The sequence below is a fragment of the Hetaerina americana genome, unplaced genomic scaffold, assembly GCF_022747635.1.
Source record: "Hetaerina americana unplaced genomic scaffold, ioHetAmer1.1.p SCAF_23, whole genome shotgun sequence".
Taxonomy (NCBI): domain Eukaryota; kingdom Metazoa; phylum Arthropoda; class Insecta; order Odonata; family Calopterygidae; genus Hetaerina; species Hetaerina americana.
This window is the reverse complement of record NW_027286797.1, coordinates 7,147,814-7,164,783: the sequence shown is the minus strand read 5'-3', so window position 1 is coordinate 7,164,783 and position 16,970 is coordinate 7,147,814. Positions and strand designations below refer to the sequence as shown.

The following is a 16,970-nucleotide window of genomic DNA, read 5'->3' as shown; positions in this document are numbered from 1 at the left end:
AGAGAAACCCGCCATCGGCATTAGCCTACTCTTTACATAAGGCACCAAGGGGTCTGCAGCTTAACGTCCCATCTGATGGACGGTGTACTCACTCAAAGTGCCCTCCAAAAAGCACCTCAAGTAGGGATCGAGATACCACTGAAAAATATTCAACATGTCTGGGATTTGAACCCGGGCCCTCTGGGTGGGAAGCCAGTAGGATAGCCACCTCACCATCTCGATCCCCAAATTATTAAAACCAGTGTAAAATGATAGATAGTATATGTATTTAGGATCATGCAAAATTTGACGTGGTTTTTCACCATATGTATTGCCCCATTCAGGACTACATCCATCCAAGGTGGTTGATTTGATTCATATTTTCTTGCATGATGAGAAAACTGTGAACGTCATCCAAATACCATGAAGATCCGTCCAAGAAGCAATTTTTCTATGAAAAAATTAATTCGTATGACTAGGCATGCATGCAAGTGGCACATAATATATTCAGTTTTGAAGTTATTTCAAATTTTTTAAGTTATCCTCTTTATCAGTTGAAATAATCTGGAGAATTTGTTGCTTTGTCTCTCGACATTCACTTAAATACAATTATGGGTTCAATGGAAGAGGTAACCATTAGGTCTCAATTTTGCCCAAATAATGACCTTTATCTATCTATCTAAATACGAGATCCACCAAAAAGGTGTGTGGCAGGGGGTGCAACCACCGCCAGGAGGGAAGGATGAGTGATGCGGGAGGATATGGGAGAGAAAGGGGAAAGGAAAAAATATTTAGAAAAAGTCTATCAAATAATGTGCAAATTTCTATACATACTGGAGGAGCACTCAATTCAAATAATGGGTTGATTCACCCATTTAATTAGTTATTTGTTATAAGAAAAGAGGTGATAAAAAGGAACCATAAACATTAATATGACAGGCCTCCACCACAATAAGACAGGTCATGCAGAATTGAGAAATAAGAGCAGGAAATTCTACTGATCACATGAACATGCAACTCATAGTCACCGACCCTAAAATCACAGGCAGGGAATGTGACACACCACTGGAGGTGTCCCGCCCCTGGCAGAGATAGACAAGGGATGGAAGGAGAAGCTTGAAAACAACAAAGAAGGGTAGGCAAAATTGTGACAAGCACTATATTAATTAAATGGCAGCCCCATGTGGTCCTAAGTGAAGGGGTTTGACAGCAAAATACACGAGATTAGAGAGAGGACTTTCGTGTAGCTAATGGAAGAGACAAAGTTAATATTTTCCCAATGGAATGTGTGCCAACAATATTAACGGGGTATGAATTCTTAGTTGTGAATAGTTAATCATGAGCTTAAGTGTCATAAGTACCATTATTATATATGGACAGGGTGGTTGTGTCTATTTTGTTTAGTCTTTCAGCTGTATCTTAGTAAATAATGTCATTAAATGAAACAATTTTCATTTTATTTGATATATATCCCTTTCACCAGTGCATTTTGAGATAGATCCACTTGTATGATGATTAGTTTATAAGTTTTGCTTGCTACTCTTTGGGGATGTCTTGCTAACAATGCAGATAACTACAACTCAAAATGAAGATTACTAATACAGTGTAGATCGCCAAATGATTTTGCTATACTGTCCAATGTGCATATGAATGCATGCATAATGATATGAAATTTTTGTTAATAACAGTCAATCACGGCCAGGTATACCATTTTTTGCTGCAGGCATAATTGAGATATGTACCTTGTGGTCATTTGAAGATGCTGGTAATGGAAACGGGTAAAGGTGTTACCATGATTCATTATTTACCCATCACCCATAATGCTCACATGAGGACATAACAGGGATGTTTTTATGCATGACTCTTGTATAATAAATCAGTTCAATACAAAATTGACCACTATTATGTTAACAGTAATTAGTTTTCAGAGGGCTATTGAACTTCACCCTTTGAAGATAATTAAGACTTTTATTATTAATGAATGAAATTGCTCAGTTTTTCTAGATCTGTATTTCAAACATTAATAGCCCATTTCAAGCTCTTTGTATTGATTACAGCAGAGGAGATTTGAGACTAGCTCTACTACAGATCTAGGCCAACTTTATTAATAGCTGTTTAGGATGTGCGACCTGCAATTAACACATGTGTGATTTCTGTCACCATGGTATTTCTAACTTCAAAGGAAATACCTCACTTAAATATCACTCAAATGCCCACTTGTCGCAATTCTGCAATAATGTCAGTCCCTACTCAATCATCTCCACACAAGCTTCTCATTTCACACTCTTTCACATATATGCTGAATTGTTCTTGCTAGAATGTTGATAGCACTGGGGCCATCCACCCTCGTTGCTAAATGCTGAAGATGTGAAAGGTTATGATAAAATTTTGGATTGCCATTGATACTGCATAATCATATGCCACTATGTCTTAGCCGTTACTGGGCAAAATTTCTCCATTGTATGGACAAGAGAAACACAGCAATTCCACAATAAATATTTATTGCCAACCATGCTTTCACTACTGTTTGGCATCATCAGGTGAAGATACATCATGAAGCCAGGAATATATACACTTTCAGGAAGAAGGGGAAGGTGGAAGAGTGAGAAAGGGAATGTTTGAAGGAGTGATGAGTTTGGTTAATTAGTGGGAGTGGGTGGGGGGGCAGCTCACAGGAGCTTCAGTACACTGCACGGTTGAGAAAGGGGGATCGCAATGGTGCATTGGCTAACATACTGGCTTCCCACCCAGAGGGCCCAGGTTTGAATCCTGGAGGTGGCAGATATTTTTCCCAATCTCTACTTGAAGTGCTTTTTAGATAGCAATTTGATTGAGTATGCAATCAGATGGGACTTCAAGCTGTTGGACCCCATGGCGTCTTCCGTTAAGAGTAGGCTAATGCCAATGGTGGGTTTTATTCTACCATTCTTCCTCTTCAATCCATCCCTGATGGCGCAAACGACCTAATCTGTCGGTTACCTCCCCTATGGTCGAGGAAGGTGAAATGGGTGGGGTAGTGGGAAACATAGGAGGGGAGAGTGGGAAGGGTACATGAAGTAGGCTAAGTGTTCTTTGGTCCTTATATTGAATGTTCTCCCGGTCTGCCCATTGTACGTAGTATTCACCAACCATGTCATCACAGAGGAGTTCACAAACTCCATTTTGTTCCATGATGTCTATTATGGTTTCCAGAATGTCTTTGAGTATGTGTCTGTTGTAGAAGGTGGCTTTGACTCTTTTCATGGCTATTTGTTTTTTGGTCTGGAGTTTCTTTGCATCGGGCATGGGTATACTGCACAGTCTGTATATTACGGAGTGAAAAGATGCTAATTTTTGTGAAATGTGGCGTTTTGAAGGGGTATGTATACTTGGTCTGTGACAGTCCTCTCTATGTATAGAGAAGTTGAATATCCCACTGCTTATTCTGATGGAAAAATCAAAGAAGTTAAAGAGTACCTTCACTTTCTCACTCATTAGGGAATTAGATTTTTTAGTCAGTAGAATTTAGTACTGGTAAAAACTTGTCCAGTTGTCTCACTGTCCCTGTCCACACACAGAACACATCATCCACATACTGGTAGCAGTAATGATATATTGCGTGAGGAGGTGTTTGAAGGAGAATAAGCCACGCTCAAATTTACCTATATAAATGCCTGTCATGAGAAGGGAACCTATAGCAAGCCCATAGGTTGACGGTAGTAATTCCCATTGAACAGAAAACTTCTTTGAACCACAACCACTAAGATATACATAATGGACCTCAATACACTGATGACAGTTGAAGAGGCTCTTGATTTCCCAAAGGTGATTTTGGCTAGTCTGAGAGCATTTGCCCAGGGGACACATTTAAAAATATTGGTGGCACCATTTGGCACTTCATGAGTAACAACTATGATGGACTGCACTCAAGCTATTTCACAAGAATTCTTGATCCCATATTTGGAGTGACTTCGAAAATTCCCTGAAAACTGTATTCACTTAATCGGATAATAAGCAGTTTGGAGTGGACAAAATGGAAACAATAGGTCTCATGGGGATTTCACTTTTGTGAATTTCTAGAAGGCTGAAAACTCGTGGTGATTTCGAATCCATTCCAATATGACCTCACATGAAGACAGATTTCTGGTATTTATTATAGTATTCAGGTGTAAGGTCCATACGTGGAATAAGTTGTTAACACTGATGAAGTTTTTACATTTTTTCATGTAATCTTCTTTTTCCATAAATACTACAGCATTTCCTCTGATATTATCAGATTATGCTGCAAGAGGGATCCTTTAAACAAAGACACTTAACCCACCACTTCTTCCTGAGTGCATATATACCTGGCTTTACAATGCATCTTCTTCACCTGATGATACCAAATAGTGGTGAAACCATGGCCGTCAAAGGATATTAATCGTGAAATTGCTGTGTTTGCATTATTTGCTCACTGCATAATCAAATTGCTGCCTAACCTTAGGTACTCTTAAGTCCAGTTATTATCCCTTAGGTACTCCACTGGACTGCAATCATGAAAGTGCTCTAAGAAGTTGAATTTGCATTTAAAAATTACTGTTTCATTAAAGGAACTTCAATAGAAGTTTTAATGAGCTGGAAAAATTAATGAATCACATATTCAACATTTTACACCCATCTACCCTATGGCAATAACAGTGCTGTCATTGCACTTCCATCTATTCTCTTGTTGGCGGGAGCACGTTAACTTGCGCAGTGAATAAAATTATATCGTTCACATAAATAACGAAACATTAATCCTCTTCAACTTATTCTATTAATCGACCTTCTCCCTAAAATTCATTCAACAGAGATACAAAAGGTGACCTTAGTAAATAGAAATAATGACTAAGGATCACCTTATTAATTATTTTGAGGTGAATTCTCATATCAGGAAATGCACTATATTTTGATGGCTATCAGAAAGTACATTTTACTGTCTTAAACTTCACAGAATGAACCAAACATTCATCAGCTTCAAATATATTTATGGAAGGTAGCCACACAATCAACAGAGGCCTCATTTCAACATCTACACATTTTGTTATTGGGTCATTAAAGTTGGATTGAGAGCATAATTTTTTCTGAAACTATGGGAAATAGCAACTTCAGTTGTTTCACTGCAGTGCCATTCATAGGATTCCCAATCTATTTGAACTTCTATAGCCAATCTATTTGAACTTCTTTCCCAGTTTGAATACTTTGTCTAATACACTTAGTGCAATTCAAAGGCTTTGGCACTATTTTCTCTAAAAAAATTCAGTAGAGCAGCATTAATCTTTCTTATCTTACAAAATGGTTCAAGGCAAAAACAATGATGGTTCTTGAGATGCTTAAAGAATAATGATAATGCCTCCATTTTCTGAAATGCGTATTACATCTGCATATTTTATTCATTTTAGTATATAGGATTTCGATTAAAAGATGCCCTTCATAAAAAATGTAAGTAAAATGAATATATGATGAGGCAAAGTGGAAAGCATTTCAAAGAATCAATGGAAGCCTGTGCATTAGTATATAACACATCCTGAACTCTTTCAAAGTACTTAAATATCCAAATTTCTTAAAATGTTTTAGCTCTGCTTACCTAAATGCGCATTGAAATTTGTGGTGGCTGCATGAGATCCACTTGTGGTGGTCACAGTTCCAGGTTTATGCAGGTCCTACAGTACTTAAACTTTACCATCCAAATCCTGCATAACAGGGCGATAGGTATCTTCCATCTAATAGACAGCATTTCAATATCCTTCCATCTTTGTCCCACATGACTCCCTTGCCCACTTACCAGTTCTAAGCCATTGTAACAGGCCATAAATCTGCGAGAACCACCCAATGACTGACAGTAATCTCAGTTTGCAAGTTTGGAATTGTGAAGCTACAGAGATTGAAAAAGTGAAATTAGGGACCATTTACAGTCTCACAGATGACAGGATAACATTTACAAGGGACTGGGTTAATTTTATTTCAATATGGAACATCAAAATATGCTTTACTATGAAGATGTATTAGGCATTTTATTTATAAATGTATTTTTTAAATACTAACTTCTGAAGTGTATTTTAGATACAAAATAATAAAGAAATGTACTTTTGATACAGATTAGAAAAGTATCCAAAATACATAATCCAAAGATGTATGTGCAAGTATTTCGATAATGACCATGGCTTTCTTTCTATACCTTCCTCTTAAGCAATTAACTCTTTCTCTCATACCTGTTTGGTGATTTGATTATTAATCATTCTCTCAAGACAACCACACCAGCAACAGTACACTTCTTTCATCCTTGTCCATTTCCAGCACATCCAATCAATCCAGATTCCAACGTGACCAACTCATTCCTCACCCTATCTCTTTATCTTTTACCACAAACAATAACTTGATAAGGTAGGGTTGAGAAATGAAAAAAATCAACTCTACAGTTTTTATATGAAATTTCAATTCATATTTGTAATGTTAAACAAGAGCCATTCAACGCAGGCCATACAATGTTATGGAGTGTTACTATGTCCTGCAATTTCGTGAAACAGATTTTGGAAAGGCAGTATTATTTTTGTCCAATTCACCCTGTGATTTCATATGTATACGTGTATATATATATTTCATAAAATATAGAAGTGGACCAAAACGTCCATTTCATCACACCACATCATCACTCAAAGTCCTCTTCACGACTAGCTAAGATAGAACGATACACGTTGACCATGTACCAAATACAAAAGAAAACCACAAGGATATCATCAATAAACCCTAAGATTCCATAAACAGCTTCTGGAAGTGCATCAACAGGGGAAAAAACGTACACAACTCCACAGAGAAGCAATAAAATAATCCTCAGACGGAAGAGTAGCATGGGCCGCTCACTGAACAGTTCGTTGAATAAGCGCCGAATAAGAACAGGCCAGTCATAAATATTCTGCAGCAACTGTAAGTATGATAAAAAAATCCAAGCAAGTAACATTATTGCTTCTAAAAATTAGGAAAGACCTCACACAAACATTACATTTTTGCACTCTTTAACTAAATATATCAGTACAAACTAATATTTTCTGCATAATATCATAAGAAAAGTCTCATGCCGATCAAATTTTAAAAACAAAATACCATTCTGACCACTTAAGCTAATTACTTTTTACATTCCCCAATATACTGCCATGTTACAATCATTTCCACAATCACAGTTACTCCACAAAATCTCCCACATTCAATCCTTTGATAATGGCTTTGCTGCAAGAGTAAAGAAGTTCTCCCAAAATTGTCTCAAAGCATTAGGGTGAGAACAAAGCAAGAGGTGGAGCATATTTAATTGGAAAGGGTCTTTGAACTACCAGGCGTAGAACCAAGCACACTAATTAACAACATCCACCACACCCTACCCACACCACTGAGAAACCACTCGCACTTTCTCCTTGTAGGATTCTCCATCCTAAAATGACTCCCCAACAACTCTTTGCCTCCCCTCTTCACTTAACAATTCTCTCCCATCGCATGGTACTCCCTCATGCACATCTCGCAATACAATCTACTGAACTGCTGACTCTGCCTCTCCTTCTACCCAGGGCAGTACACCTCACCCCTCAACATCCACATGCCTCATGCCAACCTTCTTCCAAATCTCCCTCCTCCCAGCTTCTAAACATGCCTCTCTCCACAAAGTTTTTCTTACAGTTGTTTTAATGTGTCTATTATTGCCTCCCTTCCCTTTCAGGCTCACTGCTTAACTCAAAATCCTTGAGGCAGCTTGCATCCGGCTCCTGTGAGCCTGCTTGAGCCCTGGACTGGACCTTCCTTACTAGAAGGCTCAGTCTGGGTTCTTCCTGTCAACCCCCACCTCTGCCCATCACCCCAAAAACCCCCTCTCCCTTCCCACCCTCCTTCACCCACTTTCCTCATGCCCTACCCATCCTGTTCATCACCTGTACCCTCAGCTTTCTTCCTTCTATTAATTCTATACTGTAGACAAATTCTTTTTGAATTTATAAAATCTCATTCCCTACATGGATTTTCAATTATTATTCATGGCTTTCCCTAGCAACTTTGCACACATGGAGGGTAGATATTAAAATTTAAATTAAACTAGATAGAAATTGCAATTTCCCAAAATCCTGCATTGTAGGAGCACCTTGACACCTTTGAACAGCATAACATTGCAACTCCAGTGAACTCACTTATAAAAATATCATTATGCCATTTGGACTGCATTAGCTTCCAACTGGAATTAGGGCAATTAATCTGAAGGCTTCCTCGACATCTATTTGATGAAGGATCCATGCTGCTTCCAGGAATTACCATCGCGTAGGTTGATTTTTAGACAACTGTTTCACCCTGTCCTGGTGGTCTTCAGGTTGAAGCATCACAATTTGGCCGCGATATATAGGAGATGCTGCCTGGCTCTGAGTACTCTGATTGGCTCTTTCTTGGCGGCGAATAGGAATCACCCTTTTCCATGTGGAGGTCAGGGTTTAGCTGTCCTCATAGTTGAAATTACTATGATTTTTCATTATTTCTACCACTTCTCTTATGAGACTCAGAAAATAATTTTTCTCTCTTGCCATCACTTTTGATTGGTCGAACTCAATCATGTGTCCAGGTTCCGACCACACATGTTCAGCAATTGCCAAAAGTTGGAAATGTTTCTTGTTTGTGGTTCTTTGGCACTCCTGAAGATGGCTCCAGGACTGGGACTGGGGGTGAAACAGTTGTCTAACAATCAACCTCCGCGACAGTAATTACCGGAAGCAGCATGAATCCTTCAACCATGGTAATTGCCTGTTTCAGCTTCCCATAATGGGACACCTCTTCTTGAGCTGCCATAACTAGATCTAAGTAATTATTCCAGAACATGCAAGGTTCTAAGAAATTTAAAAGACTAAACACTCACGGTTTTTGGAGTAGCAGCGGAAATGCGATTGAATCTATTTATGAGAACATTCATTTCAACTCTCTGAGATCCTATTTCTGAACCAGGATCAGCCCTCCTTTCATCATCAGTGTACGAATTGAAGAGCAAAGTGAGCTGAAAGGAAATTAAAATGTTGATATCAAAGGTGTACATACATTGCCAGAACAAATTGAATGAATAGCCAACATATCAAAATATTAACATAATGCACAAATTACCGGTTGCCTGCAGAGTGGACAGAGCATTGTCTGCACAACAAATTCATCATTTTGAAGGTATGTCCTCATGCACGGGCCTAGAATAAACATTTGAATTGGTGATGACTCTGGTCAAACAAATGTATTCATTTTCATTCATTCATTCAAGTTTATCTATCTATCTATGTAGACTATCAACTATTAGCTAAAATTATCTTAATTATTATGAAATTTTCACCATTGAGAATATTTTATGGTATCTTGGAAAAAGAGGCTGACTAACAAAATGTTCAAGTATTGAAGAGCATTTATTTGTATAACATGCAGGGTCGCACCCAAAAGTGGTAGGACTGATTTTCTCTGGCGCGAACGGAGCAGTGGAGGGGGGTCTGCCTGGCAGGGTAAGTTGGAATGGGCTCTTAGCAACAGACCGACACCAACCTCAGTCGCCTGCGGGCTGTCGTTGATTGAGGACACCGTTTTTAGTGAAGCAAGTTTTTTGTCTGCGTCAAAAAACAGAATGAATCTGAATTTAGAGCAATGTTATTCCGTGAAGTTTTGTGCGAAACTCGGGAAGACGGCAACTGAGACCCTCGATATGATCAAGCAGGCTTATGGGGACACTGCCTTAAGCCGTTCCACAATATTCGAGTGGCACAAGTTATTTAAAGAGGGTAGGGAGCTCGTTGAAGACGACCATCACTCCGGACGGCCGTCGACGGCAAGAACCGACATGAATGTGGACAGAGTGAGGACACTGCTGAACACAGACCGACCCTTAACCAGTGAAGAAATTGCAGACCAGTTGGGTCCGTCTGCATCCAACGTCCAACGCATTATTTCACAGGATTTGGCCATGCACAAGGTGTGCTCCAAGATGGTGCCGAAAATCGTGCCATGGCACGCTCATCATCAGACAGCTCCTGGCCAAATACGGCGTTGCCTTGTTGCCGCACCCACCCTATTCTCCCGATCTGGCACCACCGGACATCTTCTTCTTCCCCCTGATGAAAAGACAGCTCAAGGGACGACGTTTTGACTCGATAAAGGCCGTTCAAGAGGCTTCGACGAGGGTCATCAACGGCATCCCCAAAGAAAATTTCCAGCGGGCATACGGGGAATGGGAGCAACGTTGTACTAGGTGTGTAGCAGCTCAAGGAGCATACTTTGAAGATTATTGAGTCGATGTAAGTATATCGTCAATAAAATTCTTGTAAAAAAATCCGTCCTACCACTTTTGGGTGCGACCCTGTATTACTCTGTTACTTAGATTCTCCTTTAAAGTTTTAAACACTTTCAAAATCCAGTTATTTACATAAAAATCCAGCTGGGCATTTATAATGAATGCTTGCAAAATAAATAAACCAAGCAAAATAGAAGAGGTTTAAATTTGTTATAACTACTTAAGTTACATGAACTGGTTTGTAATCATCGCAAAATAATGATTAAATGTAACTGAATAGTTCTGGATTATAATACAATGGAAAAGCATCATTAGCATTTCATTAGTGATGCATTTGAAATGAACGAATATACTGATTATTAATTCACATTGCATTGAAATGCATATTAGCAGATGACTCCGTTAAAAGTTACTGTTGTGGCATCTCCCACAGTTTCTTTGGAGTCAACTTTGCATATTATTAATGAACTAAAAACTGACCGCATTCCAAATGGTTAAACAATTATTAAGGGCATCTCATTAAAATTGAAATGAAAATACAATATGTCAAGTTCCTATTAAATAAATATCAAATACTTTTATCCCCAATGAAGAATTATCTTAATTTTCTTTAAACAACATTGTCATGGCATAGAGACCTCATACTACCATGGGAACACTGGTTATCTATGAGTGACATATGTAAAAAAAAGCCTTTTTGACTTAAGGTGCACACAAGAATGATACTAAGTCCTCAATGACTTAAAGGTGTCAACCATAGCCAATTCAAATGAGAAGAATAAGGGGTGAATTGTACTCAGGGAAGAGCTCGGTGTGAAGTGACCTTGAGATCAACCCAAAGTGCCCATACCACTGTCTCAATCCCGACCCTCACTTTCACCTCGGCAAACTGCTCCATGTTCAAGCATTTTGCAAGGCGATAAGCTGGTACTTTTCAGTGGCCACTGTCTTTCAAAATTATTCATTGGCGCTTAGGTGACTTCACTGCAAGTGGATGTCTTGTAGCTCAGCAGTTTCAAAAGTGCAGCGCACCCCACTATTGCAAGCTGAGTATTTTGTATTCATTTACACACTCATGAAAAATTTAAAGGGCAGACTTTTGATCAGATCAGATCACGACTCTGACTTCAGGGATTTGGTTCATTCGGCATAATTTTTTCCTGTAAAACAACTAAATGTTCAATAAAGAGGGCTAAGAAATTTTTCCATGAGGCTGACAAGATAATTAAAGGAAAAACTGTGAATATACTTAGTGAGTGAGGTAAAACAGTGAGGTAAAAGGTCAAAGAGACCTTGGTATTAAAGGGGCTTGACTTGATATAAGCAAATTTTTTTGAGGGGGCATTATGAGAAAAGGGATTGTGTACCTATCAATTATTAGTGAACATTGGAAAAAGGAATTACAAATAAAATAATTCAAAATATCACAATTTAAAAGATGTTTATCCATCACACAAAGAACCAAATTTCAAGGCCTCCAGCAAATCTGAATTTTATGTTTGCTCGAGTTTTCTAGGCGAAAATTTGACATTTTTTCAGTCATATTTTACACAATGAAAAAATCAAAAAATGCAAATGTCAAAATTATTTGCGTGTCACATAATTTAAATAACGATTTTTTAAAATTAGGTTATCTACCATTTAAGGTAAGTTTTGGATGGACATGACTAACAAGTAAATACCTCAAAGCAAAACTGAACCCAACATTTAACTCTACAACAAGTCCCTCTTCATCTCTGAGTATTTCCTTCCTCCCTTCATCCCACCCAAAAACCCTCTCCTATTCCTGCCCTTTCCTTGTTTGCCCAGCATTCTCCCCTCTATTAGTCTTCAACATCCCACTGCTGATAAATAAACCATTCATCCATTTTTCCTGCCTCATTAGGATTTCTCTCAACAAACCCCTCTCCTCGCCCACCATATCTAGGACTTGTTCATTTGTTTTCATTTCTGTCCATTTCACCCTCCTCATCCTTCTACACACCCACATTTCAAAAGCCTCCAATCTACACCAATCACCTTGCTCCAGTGACCATGTTTCCGCACTGTACATAATAAGGCTCCATATGAAAGTTTTGATGAACCTTTTCTTAATATCCTTACTCAACGTCACCGTCATTAATTCCTTCTTCTCTGAGAAAGCCTCTTTGCCCAGTACAATTCTTCCCCTTACGTCCCTACTACTTTGACCATTTTGGTCCAACAAATTTCTGAGATACGTAAACTGTTCCACCTGCTCTATTTGCCCTCTTATTTTGATGTTAAGCTTAGCCTTTCTCTTTCTGAAGCACCGCATAACCCTCGTCTTATTTACATTTATTCTCATCACATGTCCATGTGATTTCCAATTCACTCAGTAATGCTTGCAACCCCTTGGCTGACAGACAATCCAGAACTTGGTCATTAGCAAACCCGCATTTATGAAGTCCCTCCCTGACTTTCATATCTATCTCTAGTTTATCCCATGCTTCTTTAATCATTTCCTTCACATATACGTTGAACAGCACCGGTAATGATGGACAACCCTACCTTACAACCTTTCCTAACACTGCCCATTCAGACTCTCTGTTCCTCACTGGCACCTGAGCAGTCAGAGACATGCACAGGTCATGGATTAACCTCCTGTCACTCCAATTTATTCCTATTTTCTGCTATATACTCATTAGTTATTCCCAATTCACTCCATCAAATGTTTTTTTTGAAATCTATGAAACAGGACAATACATCCTGATTGTATTCTATCTTCCTCTCTATTAGTGATGCCATAGTTATAATGACATTGCATGTGCCTCTCCCCATCCTAAATGCTAACTGATCATCCCTTCAGAATGAGGATAGAAAAAGAAACTTCGCATATTCACATAAAGATTTAATACTTAACATGACCATGGTTTTGATACTGCCCATTATTATCAGGTGACACTCATCAAAAATGTTTTACCAACTTATATGGCCTGGCTCCAAGAGGGGAGGAAGGTTTGGGAGAGTAAGGGAGAGGGGGTAAGTTGAGTACTAGTGCAGCAACCTATTATTGGGCTAGGAGAGGGGGAGGGTATGTACTCGATGATTTCTCGAGAGGAGCATAGAATTCAATCAGAAAGTATTTTCCCATTTTGTAAATTTCTAAAAGGCATTTGGTAGAGTGAATTGAGAAATACTAATGAATGTGTATCAGAAAATAGAAGTAGATTGGATGGAAGAATTATCCGTAACCTCTGCATGTCTCAGACTGCTCTGGTGCGGTGGATGGGTGGGGCTAGGAAGATGGGCGAGGCTGTAGTGTCCATTATCACCTGAGCTTTTCAACATGTACGAGGAGGAGGAAATGGTGAGAGACATGGAAAGAACTGAAGATAGGAATGAAAGTTGGAGGGGATGACATAAAATCAGTTAGGTTCGCAAAGAATCATGCTTTAGCTTTCCTCTCAGCAAAAAGGTTTCAAGAACTGCTAAAATAGTAGTTCATAATCTAGAGCAGGTGGAAGAGTTTTCTGAACTTGGCAGTGTTTTAAATGAAAATGGTTGAACGAGTCAGGACAAAAAAAGAATTGCATTATTAAGAACTTTTCACAAGTAAGAAGGAAGATGGGAGAAATCAAAGTAGGCAGGAGGAATGGATGCAGAGTATGTTGATTGGCAATGGTATGTTGAAGATTGAGATAGAGGGGGAATGCCAGGATGGGGTACAAATAGGATAGGCATGTTGGATAGAAGGAAGGAGGAAGGTAGTATGGGGAATTGATGATAAGCTTATTTTAGTGTTGGATTTACACTTGATTTTTTTAAGAGAGGCTAGGAAAGGTATCCCTGAACTGTTATACAGTCTGTGCCCATCCAAAACCTACCTTAGCTGGCAAAATACTACCACTACTAATTGTACAAAAAACTGCAGCAAGGTCTTTCGCATCAGCTGACCTAAATCATATCACATCTATCTAACACATTGGCTGACCTATTGACCATATTATTTGATTAAATTTCCTTAATTCTGGTCTTGTACTTAAGTAAAAAAGAATAGCTTTAATTAGACACCAGACTAAAAACAAATGGGCCATAAATGCAATTTGTGATTAATATTAATGGTTGATAAGAAATAAGAAGAAATTGGATTAATTTCATAGCTACTATGAAATAGGAAGAACACAGCTTGCAGGAAATAACTTTAAAAAAATAAATACAGAAGCTATTAATAGCCAGAAGTGTTTTAAATAAATCATTACTTAAGTTTACCCACAAAATTATGAAAGAGAATCTAAGATGTAAGGGCATATTGATGCTCTGAAATCAAGCAATTTTACCTGGAATTACCTGAATACACATTAATAACAATATTTTACATTGAAAAAGTCAAATCTTTTATTTCTGTGGAGAGTTCTATAACACATTGCAAGGTTTAAGGTAGTTAACACAGAACTCAATTTAACATACATAATTTTTAATTCATTTAATTCTTACTAGCCTGCAAATAGAGCCCCAAATCAACTATTGCCAAACTATATACTCCATAATTCATGGTTGGAATTATGATAGCTGTAAAATTAATTACCCTTAGAGACCATCTAAAATTGGCAAAAGGTTATTTATTACAATGAGAGCCAAAAGTTGCCAATATATACTTGATGAAGTTTATCTGAGATAAGGAAATAAATACAGGACAAAAGAAACTGATAAAAATAGAGGTTGATGCCGAAGTGACCGAAAAAAACCAGCTAGATTAGCAAAATATTTTTACCACAAAAAGTGTGTCCACAGTTGGTTTCTACTTTAAAGGAGTAACCACTCAGGCAAATAGGGCAGGTATCAGCAGGATAGGCTCTGTGCGGCACTTGTGAATCTGTATTCAATAAAAATTATTAAGGACATTGTCATTTATGAATATTAATTAAACCCAGAGAAATTGAAATTAAGCCTATAAGGTTAACTAAAGTTGAATGTATGAGTATTTTGTGATTCACATGACCTCATTACAAAATGATTTTAAGAGTACTTGCATATCGAATTTATAATGGGTTAAAGTCACACTGTCTCCAATAGAGTATGATGATTATGCACTAATAGGTGCACATCTAGAGCAGGGAAACATAATTGAAGGTACAAAGAGATTTACTGATTACTACACTATACTGTGATTAGACTGATCAATTATCCTTACCGCCTTCGAGTTGTTCATCTGTAACTGATCGCGGTGGATCAAAATTTTGTTCTTGAAAAACGCTTCTAAACCAATCGGCGAATCTGTGAGAAGTGATAATCTGATTAGGCAATAAATAAAAAATCATGACAGACTTGGCACAAATGGTAAGAGCATGCGAAAACGGACCTTTTTCTTGGTCATTTGAAAAATAATTCCTTATTCATTAGGCACTATATGGACAGAATATCGCCAAAGGTCATGAGATGGCCAAACTGTCAAGTGTTAGCAAGTAATGGTTCATTGAGTGGATCATGGGTAAAACAGACGATCTTCACAGTAAATAATATAGCCAAAGATCAAAAATATTTAAATAAATAAACAAATGAAACATTTTTCAAACCTATATGTGTGACCAGTTGGTCCGAAAAAGCCAATACGAAGACACTAACCACAGAAAGTCCAGATCAGAAATAAGAATTAAACTTTATAAATAACATACCGATCATATACATCCCAAGGCCGGAAAAAAATGCATCCAGATAATAAAATCACCAAAAATACTGTCGTTAATATTAAAACTTCATTGCCTACTCCAAAAATTAAATTCTCCGACATTATGAAACTATTTGAAAATATACTTCCAAGGAGCTACAATAATAACAACAAAAGAACGCATAAGAGTGAGAGGGAAATAATAAAATTCCCATCTGCATCAATGAAATCTCCTGAAAAAATAAGCCCAACATGTAATTAACATCAGCTAAAATCTTTCATGACTCGACGAGCTTTTATCAGGATATTTTCACCAACAAACCCCACATCTCGATTCGAAAACTTCAAAGGAAAGCAGCAGTGCGCAATTTTGTCGAATGGTTTAGTGCCAATTTTGAATGCAATTCTCTCGGCGGTACCTAAGTTTTGCCTTACAATAGCTTAAAAAAACTATATAATAGTTGAAATCAATCTGATTTCATCAGAGTCATAAAACTTAAAAATTTATAATGTTTGTGGACTACACTTAATTGAATTATTGTGATATGCCAAAGAAAATAAATTATAATAGGATTGCATATCAGATCTAGGATGCGCTCCGGAACTCACCGTCAATATTACCTTTATTTGGAACATGATAAAGATACTAGCACCGTAGCATTCAAGGAGGTTAGAAGTAAAAACCTTTGTAAACGCATGGATCTGAACTAACCTATGACGGCACGTTTTTCCTTGTACCTGCCAACGGACCATCGTGTGCAAGGAACACTTAAATTTTGGGATTAGATTCAGCAATCGATATTTTTCCCCTAAAATACGAGGAAGACAATAATTTTGAATAAATCCCACCTTCTTCTGCATCCAACAATCACTGGCAAGAGTTTCCATTGTATTCTTAACAACGAAGAGACCTACCTCGTGAATGTTTGTAATTATTTCCCCCTACGATCCCTTATAGCTCACCAAATTTTATGCTCATTCATTGAAACAGGAAACGTCCCCTAAGCAGAAATCCTGAGAGGAGGATTTACCCTAATCTCTCTTCGCCATTTGTTTATCCATCTCCTATCTAACAATTATTTCCAGGAG

General features: G+C 37.9%; 1 protein-coding gene across 2 annotated transcripts; it reads right to left on the bottom strand.

The window, feature by feature from the left end:
• Positions 1-6,390: 6,390 nt before the first annotated feature.
• LOC139689397 (E3 ubiquitin-protein ligase RNF170-like) lies at positions 6,391-16,215 on the bottom strand. Of its 2 annotated transcripts, XM_071586494.1 has the most exons (6): positions 15,889-16,215; positions 15,408-15,490; positions 14,988-15,089; positions 9,094-9,170; positions 8,855-8,989; positions 6,391-6,898 (listed from the first exon to the last, which is right to left on the bottom strand). In XM_071586494.1, exons 1-6 carry the CDS (start codon positions 16,002-16,004, stop codon positions 6,626-6,628), a joined length of 786 nt encoding a protein of 261 aa, XP_071442595.1. In that variant the 5' UTR covers positions 16,005-16,215; the 3' UTR covers positions 6,391-6,625. The 2 variants fall into 2 exon arrangements, with proteins under 2 accessions (XP_071442595.1, XP_071442596.1); XM_071586495.1 differs by lacking the exon at positions 14,988-15,089.
• Positions 16,216-16,970: the final 755 nt, after the last annotated feature.

Excerpts from the sequence above, each read along its gene's own strand:
- LOC139689397 (XM_071586494.1), bottom strand. The coding sequence starts at position 16,004 with ATGTCGGAGAATTTAATTTTTGGAGTAGGCAATGAAGTTTTAATATTA. Across the intron at positions 15,491-15,888 it reads CCTTGGGATGTATATGATCG|ATTCGCCGATTGGTTTAGAA; the intron begins GTATGTTATTTA and ends CACTTCTCACAG. Across the intron at positions 8,990-9,093 it reads GTCCACTCTGCAGGCAACCG|CTCACTTTGCTCTTCAATTC; the intron begins GTAATTTGTGCA and ends ATTTCCTTTCAG.